Here is a 21,993-nt window from a genome sequence, read left to right as displayed (position 1 = left end):
GGACTTTGGAGCATTCTATTAAATGCTACTAATCTTAAGTTTAACATGATTACAATCTACATACTTCATAATAAATATATTTAGATGAATTATAAAAATTCCTATGCGTATACAGCCTACACACATTACATTACATTTAATTAATCCTAAGTTAATTTGCACTCTCTAAATATTTAATACATAAAAGTATTAACAAATATCATGCAAATATATATTTGTGACTTTTTTCCTGTGACTTTTTTTCCTGTGACTTTTTTTCCTGTGACTTTTTTTCTGTGTTTTTTTTTTCCTGTGTTTTTTTTTCCTGTGACTTTTTTTCATACAATCGTCTGATATCGGGTATATCTGATATACGTGTGACGTCTTAGCCAAATTGTAGGGTGGGGCTGGGGGTGGGGCTGGGGTGGGGCTGGGGGGAGAATCTCTTGCGTCATCTTGACACCTCGCCCGACAAATCTGGCACCAGTAGGTCAACGTCCTGACGCCTGTCTCGCCCAGATTCCTGGCGTCAGGTCTGTGTGTTGCCATAGAAACGCTGACTTCCGTTTATCTTGTCATGACGAAATCCTAAAAAATTGAATCAGGAAGTCCGTTTATGTCGGTGAGTGATCTGAAGGCACAACAGATCTATAAGAACAAATTGAGTGCAACTTTTAGATCAGTGTTTAACCAAGACTACGTTCTTGCGTCAGCTTGTCGCGTTGAGAGTAAAACAATAGTGGGTCACAATTGCATGGGTCACATGGGTCACATGGGTCACATGGGTCACATGGGTCACATGGGTCACACTTTGATGGGTCACATGGGTCACACTTTGATGGGTCACACTTTGATGGGTCACACTTTGATGGGTCACACTTTGATGGGTCACACTTTGATGGGTCACACTTTGATGGGTCACACTTTGATGGGTCACACTTTGATGGGTCACACTTTGATGGGTTACACTTTGATGGGTCACACTTTGATGGGTCACACTTTGATGGGTCACACTTTGATGGGTCACACTTTGATGGGTCACACTTTGATGGGTCACATAGGTTACACTTTGATGGGTCACACTTTGATGGGTCACACTTTGATGGGTCACACTTTGATGGGTCACATTTTGATGGGTCACACTTTGATGGGTCACATTTTGATGGGTCACATAGGTCACACTTTGATGGGTCACACTTTGATGGGTCACACTTTGATGGGTCACACTTTGATGGGTCACACTTTGATGGGTCACACTTTGATGGGTCACACTTTGATGGGTCACACTTTGATGGGTCACATTTTGATGGGTCACATTTTGATGGGTCACATAGGTTACACTTTGATGGGTTACACTTTGATGGGTCACACTTTGATGGGTCACACTTTAATGGGTCACACTTTGATGGGTCACATTTTGATGGGTCACATTTTGATGGGTCACACTTTAATGGGTCACACTTTGATGGGTCACATTTTGATGGGTCACATGGGTCACACTTTGATGGGTCACATGGGTCACACTTTGATGGGTCACACTTTTAAGGGACCGAATTTGATGGGGCCGAGAAAAAAAATCCTGCTTCAATTCTTAACCTCGACACTTTCGAGACAAGAACTGCTCACAGTCAGCACCTCACTGACAAGGTGGTTATGAAAATACAAGGTATAATTAACACCTCCCCCACCTAGTAAAAATAGAATGCAGTAACTTGCCGGGGACAAACTTTCGATTTGCACCTCCCCCCCCCTCAAACTTCCGGTTGCACCCCCCCCCCTCAAACTTTCGATTTGCACCCCCCTTATACTTTTTATATATACCGAGGGGTCTATGGGGGGGGGGGGGCTATGACCCCCCCCCCTAACCCCCCTGCCTACGCCACTGGTTAGGTGGTCAGGTCATTGACCCACTCGCTGGATGCTAATGCCTTGTTTTTTCCAATCTTTGACATCAAATTTAAATTGACGGTTCTGACCAGTGGTTTCACTGAAGCCGGTTTTTTTTGTGAATTGTCGAGATTTAACCGACCCAATTCTGTCTGTGGACAAAATGTAGTCTCCATCTTCATCTAAATTTTGTAAATACAGTGTTTGAAAACTTCTGCTTGGATAGTCGATTACATTGAACGTAGTGACGTCATAGTGCCCAACATATTGAACAATCTAATCACACCTGTAGACAGCAACAATCTAACCACACCTGTAGACAGCAACAATCTAACCACACCTGTAGACAGCAACAATCTAACCACACCTGTAGACAGCAACAATCTAACCACACCTGTAGACAGCAACAGATTGAACAATCTAACCACACCTGTAGACAGCAACAATCTAACCACACCTGTAGACAGCAACAGATTGAACAATCTAACCACACCTGTAGACAGCAACAATCTAACCACACCTGTAGACAGCAACAATCTAACCACACCTGTAGACAGCAACAATCTAACCACACCTGTAGACAGCAACAATCTAACCACACCTGTAGACAGCAACAATCTAACCACACCTGTAGACAGCAATAGATTGAACAATCTAACCACACCTGTAGACAGCAACAATCTAACCACACCTGTAGACAGCAACAGATTGAACAATCTAACCACACCTGTAGACAGCAACAATCTAACCACACCTGTAGACAGCAACAATCTAACCACACCTGTAGACAGCAATAGATTGAACAATCTAACCACACCTGTAGACAGCAACAATCTAACCACACCTGTAGACAGCAACAATCTAACCACACCTGTAGACAGCAACAGACTGAACAGGAAGACAAGTATCTGAACACAAAACGTGTCAAATGTTTTTTATTACTCGTTTTATTTTTTCACTAAACTTGTATCAAATAATCAGCACATTTGCTGAATGTAAACTTTGGTTTAGAGCCAGTAATTTTTTTTTCATCTGGACAAATTCGTCTCATTAAAATTCTCACGGTTATGTAAACACCGCTACAAAATTGTCCTCTAGACAACCAAATATAGGTCTGACAAATGTACTTAGTAGCCAATTTTTAAAAAAGTTTAAATTTAAAAAATATATTAAAAAATAGTCCAAAATTATATTCCTAAAGCCGAAAAGACGTGCAATATTTAGTCAAAGGGAGGCTACTTTTGAAATCATTTATCAACTGGATTTTTCTGGTTTCTCGCCCTTATGACGTCCACTTCACCTTTGACTGGAGCAAAAAAAACAGACAAGTTATTTATTTTCTGAAGACTACATTATTTACAAGACTAGCAGAAGGAGGCTACAATGAACAAAAGGAACAAAATATCAGCAGACGTCACTCACATCAGACGTCACACACAACAGACGTCACTCACAACAGACGTCACACACAACAGACGTCACTTACAACAGACTTCACACACAACAGACGTCACACACAACAGACGTCACTCACAACAGACGTCACACACAACAGACGTCACTTACAACAGACGTCACACACAACAGACGTCACTTACAACAGACGTCACTCACAACAGACGTCACTCACAACAGACGTCACACACAACAGACGTCACTCACAACAGAAGTCACACACAACAGACGTCACTCACAACAGACGTCACACACAACAGACGTCACTTACAGTCTTCAAATTTCATAGGCGGAGTCAACAACGTGTTCCTGACGTTTCGCCAGAGAATGTTCTGGAAGAACGGATGGTTCTTGACGGCTACTGACCCCGACTCGCTTCCGTTGTTGACGTCATCGCTGAATCCCAGACGTCTTCTGGGGTCCTTGTGTAGGAGCTGGTGACATATGACGGATGACATTTAGGTGGTTTGACATTTAGGTGGTGTGACATTGAGGTGGTGTGACATTTAGTTGGTTTTACATTTGGGTGGTGTGACATTGAGGTGGTGTGACATTTAGTTGGTTTTACATTTGGGTGGTGTGACATTGAGGTTTTGTGACATTTAGGTGGTTTGACATTTGGGTGGTGTGACATTGAGGTGGTGTGACATTTAGTTGGTTTTACATTTATGAGATCGGAAAACTTGAGCCTGAGGTGCCCAAACAATTTATCCCAAAATAAACCTACAAACGTATAGTTGTGTAGACCAAACAAACGTATAGTTGTGTAGACCAAACAGACAAACGTATAGTTGTGTAGACCATACAAACGTATAGTTGTATAGACCAAACAAATAAACGTATAGTTGTGTAGACCAAATAGACAAATGTATAGTTGTGTAGACCAGACAAACGTATAGTTGTGTAGACCAAATAGACAAATGTATAGTTGTGTAGACCAAATATACAAACGTATAGTTGTGTAGACCATACAAACGTATAGTTGTATAGACCAAACAGACAAATGTATAGTTGTGTAGACCATACAAACGTATAGTTGTGTAGACCAAACAGACAAACGTATAGTTGTGTAGACCAAATATACAAACGTATAGTTGTGTAGACCATACAAACGTATAGTTGTATAGACCAAACAGACAAATGTATAGTTGTGTAGACCATACAAACGTATAGTTTTGTAGACCATACAAACGTATAGTTGTATAGACCAAACAGACAAACGTATAGTTGTATAGACCAAACAAATAAACGTATAGTTGTGTAGACCAAATAGACAAATGTATAGTTGTGTAGAACTAATAGACAAACGTATAGTTGTTTAGACCAAACAAACGTATAGTTGTGTAGACCAAACAAACGTGTAGTTGTGTAGACCAAACAAACGTATAGTTGTGTAGACCAAACAAACGTATAGTTGTGTAGACAAAACAAACGTATAGTTGTGTAGACAAAACAGACAAACGTATAGCTGTGTAGACCAAACAAATGTATAGTTGTGTAGACCAAACAAACGTATAGTTGTGTAGACAAAACAGACAAACGTATAGTTGTGTAGACCAAACAAACGTATAGTTGTGTAGACCAAACAAACGTATAGTTGTGTAGACCAAACAAACGTATAGTTGTGTAGACCAAACAAACGTATAGTTGTGTAGACCAAACAAACGTATAGTTGTGTAGACCAAACAAACGTATAGTTGTGTAGACCAAACAAACGTATAGTTGTGTAGACCAAACAAACGTATAGTTGTGTAGACCAAACAAACGTATAGTTGTGTAGACCAAACAAACGTATAGTTGTGTAGACCAAACAAACGTATAGTTGTGTAGACCAAACAAACGTATAGTTGTGTAGACCAAACAAACGTATAGTTGTGTAGACCAAACAGACAAACGTATAGTTGTGTAGACCAAACAAACGTATAGTTGTGTGGACTAAACAAACGTATAGTTGTGTGGACTAAACAAACGTATAGTTGTGTAGACCAGACAAACGTATAGTTGTGTAGACCAAACAAACGTATAGTTGTGTAGACCAGACAAACGTATAGTTGTGTAGACCAAACAAACGTATAGTTGTGTAGACCAAACAAACGTATAGTTGTGTAGACCAAACAAACGTATAGTTGTGTAGACCAAACAAACGTATAGTTGTGTAGACCAACAAGACAGGTGAGTGCTGGTCAACTCACGTGCTTGATCAGCGCCGCCGCCTCCCCCGACACAAAGTCTGGGATCTCCACTGAACACTCTGTGATGGCCTTGCCAAGGTCGCCCAGTGTCCTCCCAGTAAACGGAAGCTGGGGGTCAAGGTCATGGAGTTTAAAACATGAACTAGGCAACGGTTTGAAGGAGTCTATTTTCACATTTTTTGTTACTGTAAGCTTTCCTGACCAGTGAGGAGCTGTAACTCTAAGCTTACCTGGCCAGTGAGGAGCTGTAACTCTAAGCTTACCTGGCCAGTGAGGAGCTGTAACTCTAAGCTTACCTGGCCAGTGAGGAGCTGTAACTCTAAGCTTACCTGGCCAGTGGGGAGCTGTAACTCTAAGCTTACCTGGCCAGTGGGGAGCTGTAACTCTAAGCTTACCTGGCCAGTGAGGAGCTGTAACTCTAAGCTTACCTGGCTAGTGAGGAGCTGTAACTCTAAGCTTACCTGGCCAGTGAGGAGCTGTAACTCTAAGCTTACCTGGCCAGTGAGGAGCTGTAACTCTAAGCTTACCTGGCCAGTGAGGAGCTGTAACTCTAAGCTTACCTGGCCAGTGAGGAGCTGTAACTCTAAGCTTACCTGGCCAGTGAGGAGCTGGTACATGATGACACCATACGACCACCAGTCGGCAGCAAAATGGACATCCACGCCAAAGACAATCTGGGGGGGGGGGGTGTCAGATCATTAGGGGTGGGTTGTATGGGGTGGCAGTAGTTGTACAAAATAACATTTAGGGATGCAGAGATACCAAGAGAGAGAACTCCTTTTTTAAGCGCAGCTAACAATTCTAGAGTTGTCTCCGTTGCAGTTCATTCTGCATAGTCGTACCCAGCATATTCAATGTTCCTTTCAGACATCCATCTTGGGGTGAATCTAAAAACTTTCGGGGGGGGGGGGGGGTGTTTTTGGCATTCTTAAATTTTCCTGTAATGTTTTTCGTTCGAGATGGGGGATGGGTAAATTTTCTTCGGTGCCCCTGCTCACCCCTCCCACTAAGAGATGTCTGAAAGAAACTGGGTGGCTGTGATGTGAACCAGAGGAGACACAAGCGAGAGAGGTCAGACGTGAGAGGTCAGGCATGAGAGGTCAGACGAGAGAGATCAGACGAGAGAGATCAGACGAGAGAGGTCAGAGAGGTCAGACGTGAGAGGTCAGACGAGAGAGATCAGACGAGAGAGATCAGACGAGAGAGGTCAGAGAGGTCAGACGTGAGAGGTCAGACGTGAGAGGTCAGACGAGAGAGATCAGACGAGAGAGATCAGACGAGAGAGATCAGACGAGAGAGATCAGACGAGAGAGGTCAGAGAGGTCAGACGTGAGAGGTCAGACGAGAGAGATCAGACGAGAGAGATCAGACGAGAGAGGTCAGAGAGGTCAGACGTGAGAGGTCAGACGTGAGAGGTCAGGCATGAGAGGTCAGAGAGGTCAGACGTGAGAGGTCAGGCATGAGAGGTCAGACGAGAGAGGTCAGGCATGAGAGGTCAGACGAGAGAGATCAGACGAGAGAGATCAGACGAGAGAGGTCAGAGAGGTCAGACGTGAGAGGTCAGACGTGAGAGGTCAGGCATGAGAGGTCAGACGAGAGAGATCAGACGAGAGAGATCAGACGAGAGAGGTCAGAGAGGTCAGACGTGAGAGGTCAGACGAGAGAGATCAGACGAGAGAGATCAGACGAGAGAGGTCAGAGAGGTCAGACGAGAGAGATCAGACGAGAGAGGTCAGAGAGGTCAGACGTGAGAGGTCAGACGAGAGAGGTCAGACGAGAGAGGTCAGACGAGAGAGGTCAGAGAGGTCAGACGTGAGAGGTCAGACGAGAGAGGTCAGACGAGAGAGGTCAGAGAGGTCAGACGTGAGAGGTCAGACGTGAGAGATCAGACGAGAGAGGTCAGACGAGAGAGGTCAGACGAGAGAGGTCAGAGAGGTCAGACGTGAGAGGTCAGACGTGAGAGATCAGACGAGAGAGGTCAGACGAGAGAGGTCAGAGAGGTCAGACGTGAGAGGTCAGACGTGAGAGATCAGACGAGAGAGGTCAGACGAGAGAGGTCAGAGAGGTCAGACGAGAGAGGTCAGAGAGGTCAGACGTGAGAGGTCAGAGAGGTCAGACGAGAGAGGTCAGACGTGAGAGGTCAGACGAGAGGTCAGACGTGAGAGGTCAGACGAGAGGTCAGACGTGAGAGATCAGACGAGAGAGGTCAGACGAGAGAGGTCAGAGAGGTCAGACGAGAGAGGTCAGAGAGGTCAGACGAGAGAGGTCAGACGTGAGAGGTCAGACGTGAGAGATCAGACGAGAGAGGTCAGACGAGAGAGGTCAGAGAGGTCAGACGAGAGAGGTCAGAGAGGTCAGACGAGAGAGGTCAGACGTGAGAGGTCAGACGTGAGGGGTCAGACGTGAGGGGTCAGACGTGAGGGGTCAGACGTGAGAGGTCAGACGTGAGGGGTCAGACGTGAGGGGTCAGACGTGAGAGGTCAGACGAGAGGTCAGACGTGAGAGGTCAGAGAGGTCAGACGAGAGAGGTCAGACGTGAGAGGTCAGACGTGAGAGGTCAGAGAGGTCAGACGAGAGAGGTCAGACGAGAGAGGTCAGACGAGAGAGGTCAGACGTGAGAGGTCAGACGTGAGAGGTCAGACGACCAACAAAATAGCATGTGACGGGGGGGGTGGTGTCTAACCTCCGGGGCCGCATAGAACTGGTCCCCACAGTTCCTGACCAGCATGTTGCACGGCTGGCCACAGTCCAAGTTCTGCTCACACAGGCAGTAGGGCGCCAGCTTAAGGTGGCCGTAGGGCTCAATCAGCAGGGCGCACAGGGACAGGCGCCTGTAAGTACAAGAGATGGGTAGCAGGGGGGGGGGCAGACGTTGGGGACATTTTACACAGTTAAAAAACTGCACTAAGCAACCCGTTTCAGACCCCCCCCCCCCCCCCCCACACACAAGTGACTGATTCACCTGAATTCAGACCCCGAACCCCCCCCCCCCCCCCCCCCGCTCGCACCCACACACCTTCCGACTGGTTACCTAAGTTCAGACCCCCCACACACACACACGTGAGTGAGTTACCTAAGTTCAGACCCCCCCCCTCCCGCCCCCCCCCCCCCCACACGTGAGTTACCTGTTTTCAGACCCCCGACCCCCCCCCCCCGCTCGCACCAACACACCTTCCGACTGGTTACCTAAGTTCAGACCCCCTCCCCCCACACACATACGTGAGTGATCCAACCCCCCCCCCACACACACACACGTGAATGAGTTCAGACCCCCCCCACACACACGTGTTCAGACCCCCTCCCCCCCCCCCCACACACACGTGAGTTACCTGAGTATCTTCCCCTTCTGGTGGATGTAGACCAGAGCGTCCGCCAGCTCGACCAGATAAAACCTGGCAACAAAACAACACTGGCCAGTTTAGCTGGTCAAGTCAGTACTCAGTGGTCAGTGGTCTGTGGTCAGAGGTCAGTGGTCAGTGGTCAGTACAGGCACATAACAACACTGGGTCAGAGGTCTGTGGCCAGTGGTCAGTGGACAGTGGATAGTGGTCAGTACTCAGTGGCCAGTGGTCAGTGGTCAGTGTCAGTGGTCAGTGTCAGTGGTCAGTGCAGGCAACAAAACAACACTGGCAAGTTTAGCTGGTCAATTCTGGGCCAGTGGTCATGCAGGCAACGCATAGATAATATGTTGGTCAGCCACAGGTTATATGTTGGTCAGCCACAGGTTATATGTTGGTCAGCCACAGGCTATATGTTGGTCATATATGTTGGTCAGCCACAGGTTATATGTTGGTCATATATGTTGGTCAGCCACAGGTTATATGTTGGTCATATATGTTGGTCAGCCACAGGTTATATGTTGGTCAGCCACAGGTTATATGTTGGTCAGCCACAGGTTATATGTTGGTCAGCCACAGGTTATATGTTGGTCAGCCACAGGTTATATGTTGGTCATATATGTTGGTCAGCCACAGGTTATATGTTGGTCAGCCACAGGCTATATGTTGGTCATATATGTTGGTCAGCCACAGGTTATATGTTGGTCAGCCACAGGTTATATGTTGGTCATATATGTTGGTCAGCCACAGGTTATATGTTGGTCAGCCACAGGTTATATGTTGGTCATATATGTTGGTCAGCCACAGGTTATATGTTGGTCAGCCACAGGTTATATGTTGGTCATATATGTTGGTCAGCCACAGGTTATATGTTGGTCAGCCACAGGTTATATGTTGGTCAGCCACAGGTTATATGTTGGTCAGCCACAGGTTATATGTTGGTCAGCCACAGGTTATATGTTGGTCAGCCACAGGTTATATGTTGGTCAGCCACAGGTTATATGTTGGTCAGCCACAGGTTATATGTTGGTCAGCCACAGGTTATATGTTGGTCAGCCACAGGTTATATGTTGGTCAGCCACAGGTTATATGTTGGTCAGCCACAGGTTATATGTTGGTCAGCCACAGGTTATATGTTGATCAGCCAAAGGCTATATGTTGGTCAGCCAAAGGCTATATGTTGGTCAGCCACAGGCTATATGTTGGTCAGCCACAGGTTATATGTTGTGAGGCAATAGGACATATGCTGGGGGTGGGGGTGGGGAGGAACTGACCTGGCGACGTTCTCAGGTAGACGTCCGACCGTCTGCAGGTGCTGACATAATGACGTCCCATTGTGCCAGTACTCACTGATGAAATAGTAGTGTTCCTGGGAGACAGGACGTCAACAGGTTATAGGACGTCAGGACGTTATGGGAGACAGGACGTCAAGATGTTATTATTGGATCAGACAATATGCTATATTATAGAGATAACAAACACAGAAAGTCGGATTGTCGGAGTACATGGCTAGATACAGGCAAGTTGGTGAGGCCAACATTTTATACAGATGTAACAAAGCTGTTTAGAGATGGACAAACAAAACTGTTTAGAGATGGACAAACAAAACTGTTTAGAGATGGACAAACAAAACTGTTTAGAGATGGACAAACAAAACTGTTTAGAGATGGACCAATAAAGCTATTTAGAGATGGACAAACAAAGCTGTACGGAGATGGACAAACAAAGCTGTCTAGAGATGGACAAACAAAACTGTTTAGAGATGGACCAATAAAGCTATTTAGAGATGGACAAACAAAGCTGTACGGAGATGGACAAACAAAGCTGTACGGAGATGGACAAACAAAGCTGTTTAGAGATGGACAAACAAAGCTGTTTAGAGATGGACAAACAAAGCTGTACGGAGATGGACAAACAAAGCTGTACGGAGATGGACAAACAAAGCTGTACGAAGATGGACAAACAAAGCTGTACGGAGATGGACAAACAAAGCTGTACGAAGATGGACAAACAAAGGTGTTTAGAGATGGACAAACAAAACTGTTTAGAGATGGACAAACAAAGCTGTACGGAGATGGACAAACAAAACTGTTTAGAGATGGACAAACAAAACTGTTTAGAGATGGACAAACAAAACTGTTTAGAGATGGACAAACAAAACTGTTTAGAGATGGACAAACAAAACTGTTTAGAGATGGACCAATAAAGCTATTTAGAGATGGACAAACAAAGCTGTACGGAGATGGACAAACAAAGCTGTCTAGAGATGGACAAACAAAACTGTTTAGAGATGGACCAATAAAGCTATTTAGAGATGGACAAACAAAGCTGTACGGAGATGGACAAACAAAGCTGTTTAGAGATGGACAAACAAAGCTGTTTAGAGATGGACAAACAAAGCTGTACGGAGATGGACAAACAAAGCTGTACGGAGATGGACAAACAAAGCTGTACGAAGATGGACAAACAAAGCTGTACGGAGATGGACAAACAAAGCTGTACGAAGATGGACAAACAAAGCTGTATCAGACCATCAGCTGTGTTTACCACTTGGTATGGGAGGCGACTCTTGAAGCGCAGTAAGATGGGACAGATGAAGGGCGAGTACTCCTTCTCGTCCAACACAAAGGGTTGGGTGGCACGGATGGCGTCCACGTAGTCGATTTTCTTCGAGTCGATTTTAGTCATGGCCACCAACATCCGGGGGTCTTGTTTCTTCACAATGGTGCAGGCGTACTTGGTGAAGTCCTTACGTAGGACCGTGAACGTCTGCAGGTAGGGGTGGATGGCGATTAAAGGTTGGGGGTGGGGGGGGGGGGGCAATTAATGGTTGGGGGTGGGGGCAATTAATGGTTGGGGGTGGGGGCGATTAAAAGTTGGGGAGGGGTAGCACAGATCAGAGGAGCAGCCCAAAACCGAGTCCGCTGGAGATGTGTGGTTGCAGCCCTTTGCTCCCCAGGGGCCATAAAGGAGTGATGATGATGATGATGATGAAAGGATTACGATTGACATGGGTGGTTAGAATATGGGATTGAAACCATCCCCCCCCCCACAAGAAACCTATCTTCCCTAGGCTGGCCATGGGCTTGAAGAACTCCCAGCCCCCCCCCCCCCACACACCCCAGCCCCACACACCAGCCTCACCCCCAGCCCACCCCCCCAGCCCCACACCCCACCTACCTTCCCTAGCCGGCCCGACCCTAGGCTGGCCATGGGCTTGAAGAACTCCCAGCCCCCCCCACACACACCCCAGCCCCACACACCAGCCTCACCCCCAGCCCCCCCCCCCCCCCAGCCCCACACCCCACCTACCTTCCCTAGCCGGCCCGACCCTAGGCTGGCCATGGGCTTGAAGAACTCCCAGTCCTCCCCTAGCCCCACACCCCCCCCCACAGCCCCACACCCCCCCCCACCACACCCCAGCCCCACCTACCTTCCCTAGCCTGCCCGACCCTAGGCTGGCCATGGGCTTGAGGAACCCCCCGCCCTCCTACCCCCCCCCCCCCCACAGCCCCCCCCCCCCCCCAGCCCCACACCCCACCTACCTTCCCTAGCCGGCCCGACCCTAGGCTGGCCATGGGTTTGAAGAACTCGCTGTGGTCCGTCTCAATATCGTCATCAATCCTGCGGTCAGGGATGGGGGCGGGGAAGGCTGAGAACTGGGGGGGGGGGGGTAAACATTTGTTAACATTAGCACAATTTTGTTAACGTGCGTGAACCAGATGTTAACGTGATTGGACGAGATGTTAACGTGAGTGAACCAGATGTTAACGTGAGTGAACCAGATGTTAACGTGAGTGAACCAGATGTTAACGTGAGTGAACCAGATGTTAACGTGAGTGAACCAGATGTTAACGTGAGTGAACCAGATGTTGACGTGAGTGAACCAGATGTTAACGTGAGTGAACCAGATGTTAACGTGAGTGAACCAGATGTTAACGTGAGTGAACCAGATGTTTGAGTGAACCAGATGTTAACGTGAGTGAACCAGATGTTAACGTGAGTGAACCGGATGTTAACGTGAGTGAACCAGATGTTAACGTGAGTGAACCAGATGTTAACGTGAGTGAACCAGATGTTAACGTGAGTGAACCAAATGTTAACGTGAGTGAACCAGATGCTAACGTGAGTGAACCAGATGTTAACGTGAGTGAACCAAATGTTAACGTGAGTGAACCAGATGTTAACGTGAGTGAACCAGATGTTAACGTGAGTGAACCAGATGTTAACGTGAGTGAACCAGATGTTAACGTGAGTGAACCAGATGTTAACGTGAGTGAACCAGATGTTTGAGTGAACCAAATGTTAACGTGAGTGAACCAGATGTTAACGTGAGTGAACCAGATGTTAACGTGAGTGAACCAGATGTTTGAGTGAACCAGATGTTAACGTGAGTGAACCAGATGTTTGAGTGAACCAGATGTTTGAGTGAACCAGATGTTAACGTGAGTGAACCAGATGTTTGAGTGAACCAAATGTTAACGTGAGTGAACCAGATGTTAACGTGAGTGAACCAGATGTTTGAGTGAACCAGATGTTTGAGTGAACCAGATGTTAACGTGAGTGAACCAGATGTTAACGTGAGTGAACCGGATGTTAACGTGAGTGAACCAGATGTTAACGTGAGTGAACCAGATGTTAACGTGAGTGAACCAGATGTTAACGTGAGTGAACCAGATGTTAACGTGAGTGAACCAGATGTTAACGTGAGTGAACCAGATGTTAACGTGAGTGAAATAGTTGTTAACGTGAGTGAACCAGATGTTAACGTGAGTGAACCGGATGTACTCACGAAGAGATCTTTGCAGAAGTTGGGGAACTCTTCATCTCGCGGGTCTCGTTTCTTCTCGTAATAGGGGCACGTGACTTTCTGGGGCGTGGCTTTCATTTTCTGACGCTGCCTCTACAACAAGACAACTGGGGGAGTCAGCATGGGATATGGCTAAATGTGGGAGTCAGCATGGGATATGGCTAAATGTGGGAGTCAGCATGGGATATGGCTTAATGTGGGAGTCAGCATGGGATATGGCTAAATGTGGGAGTCAGCATGGGATATGGCTTAATGTGGGAGTCAGCATGGGATATGGCTAAATGTGGGAGTCAGCATGGGATATGGCTAAATGTGGGAGTCAGCATGGGATATGGCTAAATGTGGGAGTCAGCATGGGATATGGCTAAATGTGGGAGTCAGCATGGGATATGGCTATACATCGCTAGTCCACCGGTAACGATAGCAGTAAGTTCTGGTAGAAAAGATACTCGAGATGTAAGCTGGTATCGCAAACAACGATACTTCAACTACAAACCTAACCACACGCTAGATCTAGCCCTACTGCTAACGCTAAACTTTAGCCCTAGGGTTACATTAACAATATATGGGTACAAGCGGTACGGTTAATCAAACTGAGGCAAGTAGACCTATTTGGTTGACAAAACTTGTTTAATGACACACTAACTAATCACGGCCCCGAATCAAATGTTTCCTTTCAAACGAGTTTTTAAAGTCCGTTTGTTTACATTTTAAAAAGTCAAATTGTTTACATTTTAAAAGTCAAATTGTTTACATTTTAAAAGTCAAATTGTTTACATTTTAAAAACTGTTTACATTTTTTAGAGCCAGGGACGACGCCATCCTTGAGTGTCTGTGTTTCAAATTTACACCGGAAGTTGTAAACAGACAGGAAGTTGGATTTGAATAAATGACGTTTGTCGTCTGCATGGGAAATCTGCTCACAAAATCTCGAACCAACAGGTTAGCAATCGTTAGCAGCTAGTCTTCAAGACAATGTTTCATATATTATCTTCCTCAAACTAAAACACACACACACACACATACACACAAGACACTGTTTTAAATAATATCTTCCTCAAACTAAAACACACACACACACATATAGACATACACACACACACGTACGAGACAATAGCTATAGTTCGATCACCATCTACCTGCCCTCTATCACCATCTCCTCTATCCCCCACCTGTCAGCGGTCCACTGAGCCTAAATTCTATTTTTAGAACTCGGGGTTTCTGAGGGGAATTCCCCTTTAGAGTTGTGGGTCGTGGTATGTGATAGCGTTCAAATATTCTCTTTGCTTATTGAAGGTGGTACTACCATCCACACCTAGCCACACCATCCACACCTAGCCACACCATCAACACCTAGCCACACCATCCACACCTAGCCACACTATCAACACCTGGCCACACCATCAACACCTGGCCACACCATCCACACCATCCACACCTAGCCACACCATCCACACCTAGCCACACCATCCACACCTAGCCACACCATCCACACCTAGCCACACCATCCACACCTAGCCACACCATACACACCTAGCCACACCATCCACACCTAGCCACACCATCAACACCTAGCCACACCATCAACACCTAGCCACACCATCCATACCTAGCCACACCATCAACACCTAGCCACACCATCAACACCTAGCCACACCATCAACACCTAGCCACACCATCAACACCTAGCCACACCATCAACACCTAGCCACACCATCAACACCTAGCTACACCTAGCCACACCATCCACACCTAGCCACACCTAGCCTCACCATCAACATCTAGCAACACCTTCAACACCTAGCCACACCATCCACACCTAGCCACACCATCAACACCTAGCCACACCATCAACACCTAGCTACACCTAGCCACACCATCAACACCTAGCCACACCATCAACACCTAGCCACACCATCCACACCTAGCCACACCATCCACACCTAGCCACACCATCCACACCTAGCCACACCATCCACACCTAGCCACACCATCCACACCTAGCTACACCTAGCCACACCATCCACACCTAGCAACACCTACCCTCACCATCAACATCTAGCAACACCTTCAACACCTAGCCACACCATCCACACCTAGCCACACCATCAACACCTAGCCACACCATCAACACCTAGCTACACCTAGCCACACCATCAACACCTAGCCACACCATCAACACCTAGCCACACCATCCACACCTAGCCACACCATCCACACCTAGCCACACTATCCACACCTAGCCACACCATCCACACCAAGCCACACCATCAACACCTAGCCACACCATCAACACCTAGCCACACCATCCACACCAAGCCACACCATCAACACCTAGCCACACCATCAACACCTAGCCACACCATCAACACCTAGCCACACCATCCACACCTAGCCACACCATCCACACCTAGCCACACCATCCACACCTAGCCACACCATCCACACCTAGCCACACCTAGCCACACCATCCACACCAAGCCACACCATCCACACCTAGCCACACCATCCACACCTAGCCACACCATCTACACCTAGCCACACCATCCACACCTAGCCACACCATCCACACCTAGCCACACCATCCACACCTAGCCACACCATCCACACCTAGCCACACCATCCACACCTAGCCACACCATCCACACCTAGCCACACCATCAACACCTAGCCACACCATCCACACCTAGCCACACCATCCACACCAAGCCACACCATCCACACCTAGCCACACCATCAACACCTAGCCACACCATCCACACCTAGCCACACCATCAACACCTGGCCACACCATCAACACCTGGCCACACCATCCACACAATCCACACCTAGCCACACCATCCACACCTAGCCACACCATCCACACCTAGCCACACCTAGCCACACCATCAACACCTAGCCACACCATCAACACCTAGCCACACCATCAACACCTAGCCACACCATCAACACCTAGCCACACCATCAACACCTAGCCACACCATCAACACCTAGCCACACCATCAACACCTAGCCACACCATCAACACCTAGCCACACCATCAACACCTAGCCACACACTCAACACCTAGCCACACCATCCACACCTAGCCACACCATCAACACCTAGCCACACCATAAACACCTAGCCACACCATCAACACCTAGCTACACTTAGCCACACCATCAACACCTAGCCACACCATCAACACCTAGCCACACCATCAACACCTAGCCACACCATCAACACCTAGCTACACCTAGCCACACCATCCACACCTAGCCACACCATCCACACCTAGCCACACCATCCACACCTAGCTACACCATCAACACCTAGCCACACCATCCATACCTAGCCACACCATCAACACCTAGCCACACCATCAACACCTAGCCACACCATCAACACCTAGCTACACCTAGCCACACCATCCACACCTAGCCACACCATCCACACCTAGCCACACCATCCACACCTAGCCACACCATCAACACCTAGCCACACCATCCACACCTAGCCACACCATCCACACCTAGCCACACCATCAACACCTAGCCACACCATCAACACCTAGCCACACCATCCACACCATCCACACCATCAACACCTAGCCACACCATCCACACCTAGCCACACCATCCACACCATCCACACCTAGCCTCACCATCCACACCTAGCCACACCATCAACACCTAGCCACACCATCAACACCTAGCCACACCATCCACACCATCCACACCATCCACACCTAGCCACACCATCCACACCATCAACACCTAGCCACACCATCCACACCTAGCCACACCCAACACCTAACCACACCATCAACACCTAGCCACACCATCCACACCTAGCCACACCATCAACACCTAGCCACACCATCCACACCTAGCCACACCTAGCCACACCATCCACACCTAGCCACACCATCCACACCTAGCCACACCATCAACACCTAGCCACACCATCCACACCTAGCCACACCATCAACACCTAGCTACACCATCCACACCTAGCTACACCTAGCCACACCATCAACACCTAGCCACACCATCAACACCTAGCTACACCTAGCCACACCATCAACACCTAGCCACACCATCAACACCTAGCCACACCATCCATACCTAGCCACACCATCAACACCTAGCCACACCATCCACACCTAGCCACACCATCAACACCTAGCCACACCATCCACACCTAGCCACACCATCAACATAAGAATAGAAGTGGTACCACCATCCACACCATCCACACCAAGCCACACCATCAACACCTAGCCACACCATCAACACCTAGCCACACCATCCACACCAAGCCACACCATCAACACCTAGCCACACCATCAACACCTAGCCACACCATCAACACCTAGCCACACCATCCACACCTAGCCACACCATCCACACCTAGCCACACCATCCACACCTAGCCACACCATCCACACCTAGCCACACCTAGCCACACCATCCACACCAAGCCACACCATCCACACCTAGCCACACCATCCACACCTAGCCACACCATCTACACCTAGCCACACCATCCACACCTAGCCACACCATCCACACCTAGCCACACCATCCACACCTAGCCACACCATCCACACCTAGCCACACCATCCACACCTAGCCACACCATCCACACCTAGCCACACCATCAACACCTAGCCACACCATCCACACCTAGCCACACCATCCACACCAAGCCACACCATCCACACCTAGCCACACCATCAACACCTAGCCACACCATCCACACCTAGCCACACCATCAACACCTGGCCACACCATCAACACCTGGCCACACCATCCACACAATCCACACCTAGCCACACCATCCACACCTAGCCACACCATCCACACCTAGCCACACCATCAACACCTAGCCACACCATCAACACCTAGCCACACCATCAACACCTAGCCACACCATCAACACCTAGCCACACCATCAACACCTAGCCACACCATCAACACCTAGCCACACCATCAACACCTAGCCACACCATCAACACCTAGCCACACCATCAACACCTAGCCACACACTCAACACCTAGCCACACCATCCACACCTAGCCACACCATCAACACCTAGCCACACCATCAACACCTAGCCACACCATCAACACCTAGCTACACTTAGCCACACCATCAACACCTAGCCACACCATCAACACCTAGCCACACCATCAACACCTAGCCACACCATCAACACCTAGCTACACCTAGCCACACCATCCACACCTAGCCACACCATCCACACCTAGCCACACCATCCACACCTAGCTACACCATCAACACCTAGCCACACCATCCATACCTAGCCACACCATCAACACCTAGCCACACCATCAACACCTAGCCACACCATCAACACCTAGCTACACCTAGCCACACCATCCACACCTAGCCACACCATCCACACCTAGCCACACCATCCACACCTAGCCACACCATCAACACCTAGCCACACCATCCACACCTAGCCACACCATCCACACCTAGCCACACCATCAACACCTAGCCACACCATCAACACCTAGCCACACCATCCACACCATCCACACCATCAACACCTAGCCACACCATCCACACCTAGCCACACCATCCACACCATCCACACCTAGCCTCACCATCCACACCTAGCCACACCATCAACACCTAGCCACACCATCAACACCTAGCCACACCATCCACACCATCCACACCATCCACACCATCCACACCTAGCCACACCATCCACACCATCAACACCTAGCCACACCATCCACACCTAGCCACACCCAACACCTAACCACACCATCAACACCTAGCCACACCATCCACACCTAGCCACACCATCAACACCTAGCCACACCATCCACACCTAGCCACACCTAGCCACACCATCCACACCTAGCCACACCATCCACACCTAGCCACACCATCAACACCTAGCCACACCATCCACACCTAGCCACACCATCAACACCTAGCTACACCATCCACACCTAGCTACACCTAGCCACACCATCAACACCTAGCCACACCATCAACACCTAGCTACACCTAGCCACACCATCAACACCTAGCCACACCATCAACACCTAGCCACACCATCCATACCTAGCCACACCATCAACACCTAGCCACACCATCCACACCTAGCCACACCATCAACACCTAGCCACACCATCCACACCTAGCCACACCATCAACATAAGAATAGAAGTGGTACCACCATCCACACCTAGCCACACCTAGCCACACCATCCACACCTAGCCACACCATCAACACTTAGCCACACCATCCACACCATCCACACCTAGCCACACCATCCACACCTAGCCACACCATCAACACCTAGCCACACCCAACATCAGAATAGAGGTGGTACTGCTATTAAGATTTCGCCACCCCAGAAAGAAGTGGTACCACCATCAACAGTACGGTGCCTATCAACAGTCACATCCGTACGTTCGAGTTCACGTTTTAAAAAGTGCATTGATTGGTTCAGTTGCAGAAAATAAGGTCACCCGAATTGATCTGGGTCAACCAAATATTTATTAGGTCAGTCACGGGTCAGGTGTTAGGTCATTGACCTACCCAAAACTCTGCTGTCAAATTATATTCACATCCTCAGATATGTGCGGGCTGGTGGTCAGGTCTGTGGGCTGATTGTTTGGGCAGGTGTGTGGGCTGATTGTGTGGGCTGATTGTGTGGGTAGGTGTGTGGGTAGGTGTGTGAGTAGGTGTGTGAGTAGGTATGTGTGTGTAGGTGTGTGGGTAGGTGTGAGGGTAGGTGTGTGGGCAGGTGTGTGGGCTGATTGTGTGGGCAGGTGTGAGGGTAGGTGTGTGGGTAGGTGTGTGATCGTATGTTTATGTCTGACGTGGTGTATGTGCAGAACTGACTCTCTTGTATGGCCGTGGGGGAGGTGAGGGTGTGTGGGTGAGGTGAGGGTGTGTGGGTGAGGTGAGGGTGTGTGGGTGAGGTGAGGGTGTGTGGGTGAGGTGAGGGTGTGTGGGTGAGGTGAGGGTGTGTGGGTGAGGTGAGGGTGTGTGGGTGAGGTGAGGGTGTGTGGGTGAGGTGAGGGTGTGTGGGTGAGGTGAGGGTGTGTGGGTGAGGTGAGGGTGTGTGGGTGAGGTGAGGGTGTGTGGGTGAGGTGAGGGTGTGTGGGTGAGGTGAGGGTGTGTGGGTGAGGTGAGGGTGTGTGGGTGAGGTGAGGGTGTGTAGGTGAGGTGAGGGTGTGTGGGGGAGGTGAGGGTGTGTGGGGGAGGTGAGGGTGTGTGGGTGAGGTGAGGGTGTGTGGGTGAGGTGAGGGTGTGTAGGTGAGGTGAGGGTGTGTGGGTGAGGTGAGGGTGTGTGGGTGAGGTGAGGGTGTGTGGGTGAGGTGAGGTGTGTAGGTGAGGTGAGGGTGTGTAGGTGAGGTGAGGGTGTGTGGGGGAGGTGAGGGTGTGTGGGTGAGGTGAGGGTGTGTAGGTGAGGTGAGGGTGTGTGGGTGAGGTGAGGGTGTGTGGGTGAGGTGAGGGTGTGTGGGTGAGGTGAGGTGTGTAGGTGAGGTGAGGGTGTGTAGGTGAGGTGAGGGTGTGTGGGGGAGGTGAGGGTGTGTGGGTGAGGTGAGGGTGTGTAGGTGAGGTGAGGGTGTATGGGGGAGGTGTGGGTGTGTGGATGAGGTGAGGGCTGTGGGGGAGGGGGACAGAGTGTGTGTGTTATCTGTGTGTAGAACAATCAGAGCTCCCTCTCTCTGTCTCTCTCTCTCTCTCTCTCTCTTTGTAAATGAATTTGACCTGTGACCCCATTAACATACTACGTCAGGCTGGTGTAGATCTGAGAAGATTGAGGGTGGAGAATTTTGATCAGCTGACTGTGGTGCTCACTGCACGTGGTCACTCGTGGGGGGGGGGGGGGGGGGTAAAGTCTACATCAACTGCCTCAAGCTTTAAAAAAATACATAAACTCCAGCGTTTCTTTCATACATCCCTTCGAGGGCAACGCCCCCCCCCCCTCACCCACTCCCGCCACCGTAGCACGTCTACCATCCCCCCCCCCCCCAACGAAATTTATTTATATAGAAATTATTTACTTTTATCCATGTCCGCCCCCCCCCCCCTCCCCAATGTAAAAATTTAGCCCCCTCCCCCCCCCCCCGCCGAATAATTTAGTCGCCCGCCCCCCCCCCCCCTCGGAGAAAAAAATCTGAAAGAAACACTGCTTTGTTCAGTTCCCTTCTAAGCAACAATTTTAATGGTGGAGTGTCTAAAAATATCTGCACAGATATTTGGCGGGAATCTGTAGTCGGCTGTTGTAGTTGATCTGGGCACTCGGCCATCAAAGTCGACGTGGTCTGGCATTAATTAGTATGGT

General features: G+C 48.9%; 1 protein-coding gene across 5 annotated transcripts; it reads right to left on the bottom strand.

Moving 5' to 3' along the window:
* Positions 1-2,815: 2,815 nt before the first annotated feature.
* LOC131941634 (protein kinase C iota type) lies at positions 2,816-14,535 on the bottom strand. Of its 5 annotated transcripts, none has more exons than XM_059301005.1 (11): positions 14,457-14,535; positions 13,644-13,754; positions 12,397-12,510; positions 11,399-11,620; positions 10,126-10,220; positions 8,843-8,905; positions 8,197-8,344; positions 6,107-6,187; positions 5,514-5,621; positions 3,593-3,755; positions 2,816-3,172 (listed from the first exon to the last, which is right to left on the bottom strand). In XM_059301005.1, the coding sequence occupies exons 1-11, from the start codon at positions 14,481-14,483 to the stop codon at positions 3,114-3,116; spliced, it is 1,191 nt and encodes a 396-aa protein (XP_059156988.1). In that variant the 5' UTR covers positions 14,484-14,535; the 3' UTR covers positions 2,816-3,113. The 5 variants fall into 5 exon arrangements, with proteins under 5 accessions (XP_059156988.1, XP_059156989.1, XP_059156990.1 ...); XM_059301006.1 differs by having other exon boundaries at positions 14,439-14,505; XM_059301007.1 differs by lacking the exon at positions 12,397-12,510.
* Between the last annotated feature and the right edge of the window lie 7,458 nt (positions 14,536-21,993).

This window comes from Physella acuta, unplaced genomic scaffold (genome assembly GCF_028476545.2).
Source record: "Physella acuta isolate Inbredline_101_S28 unplaced genomic scaffold, ASM2847654v3 ptg000367l, whole genome shotgun sequence".
NCBI classification, from domain to species: Eukaryota; Metazoa; Mollusca; class Gastropoda; family Physidae; genus Physella; species Physella acuta.
Note: the sequence above shows the minus strand (reverse complement) of the source record. Positions and strands in the feature narration are given on the sequence as shown.

Coding starts and splice junctions, on each gene's coding strand:
- LOC131941634 (XM_059301005.1), bottom strand. CDS start 14,483: ATGGCGTCGTCCCTGGCTCTAAAAAAT. Junction 11,621..12,396: donor GGTCGGGCCGGCTAGGGAAG/GTAGGTGGGGTG, acceptor CCCTACCTGCAG/ACGTTCACGGTCCTACGTAA. Junction 3,756..5,513: donor CGGCGGCGCTGATCAAGCAC/GTGAGTTGACCA, acceptor ATATGTCACCAG/CTCCTACACAAGGACCCCAG.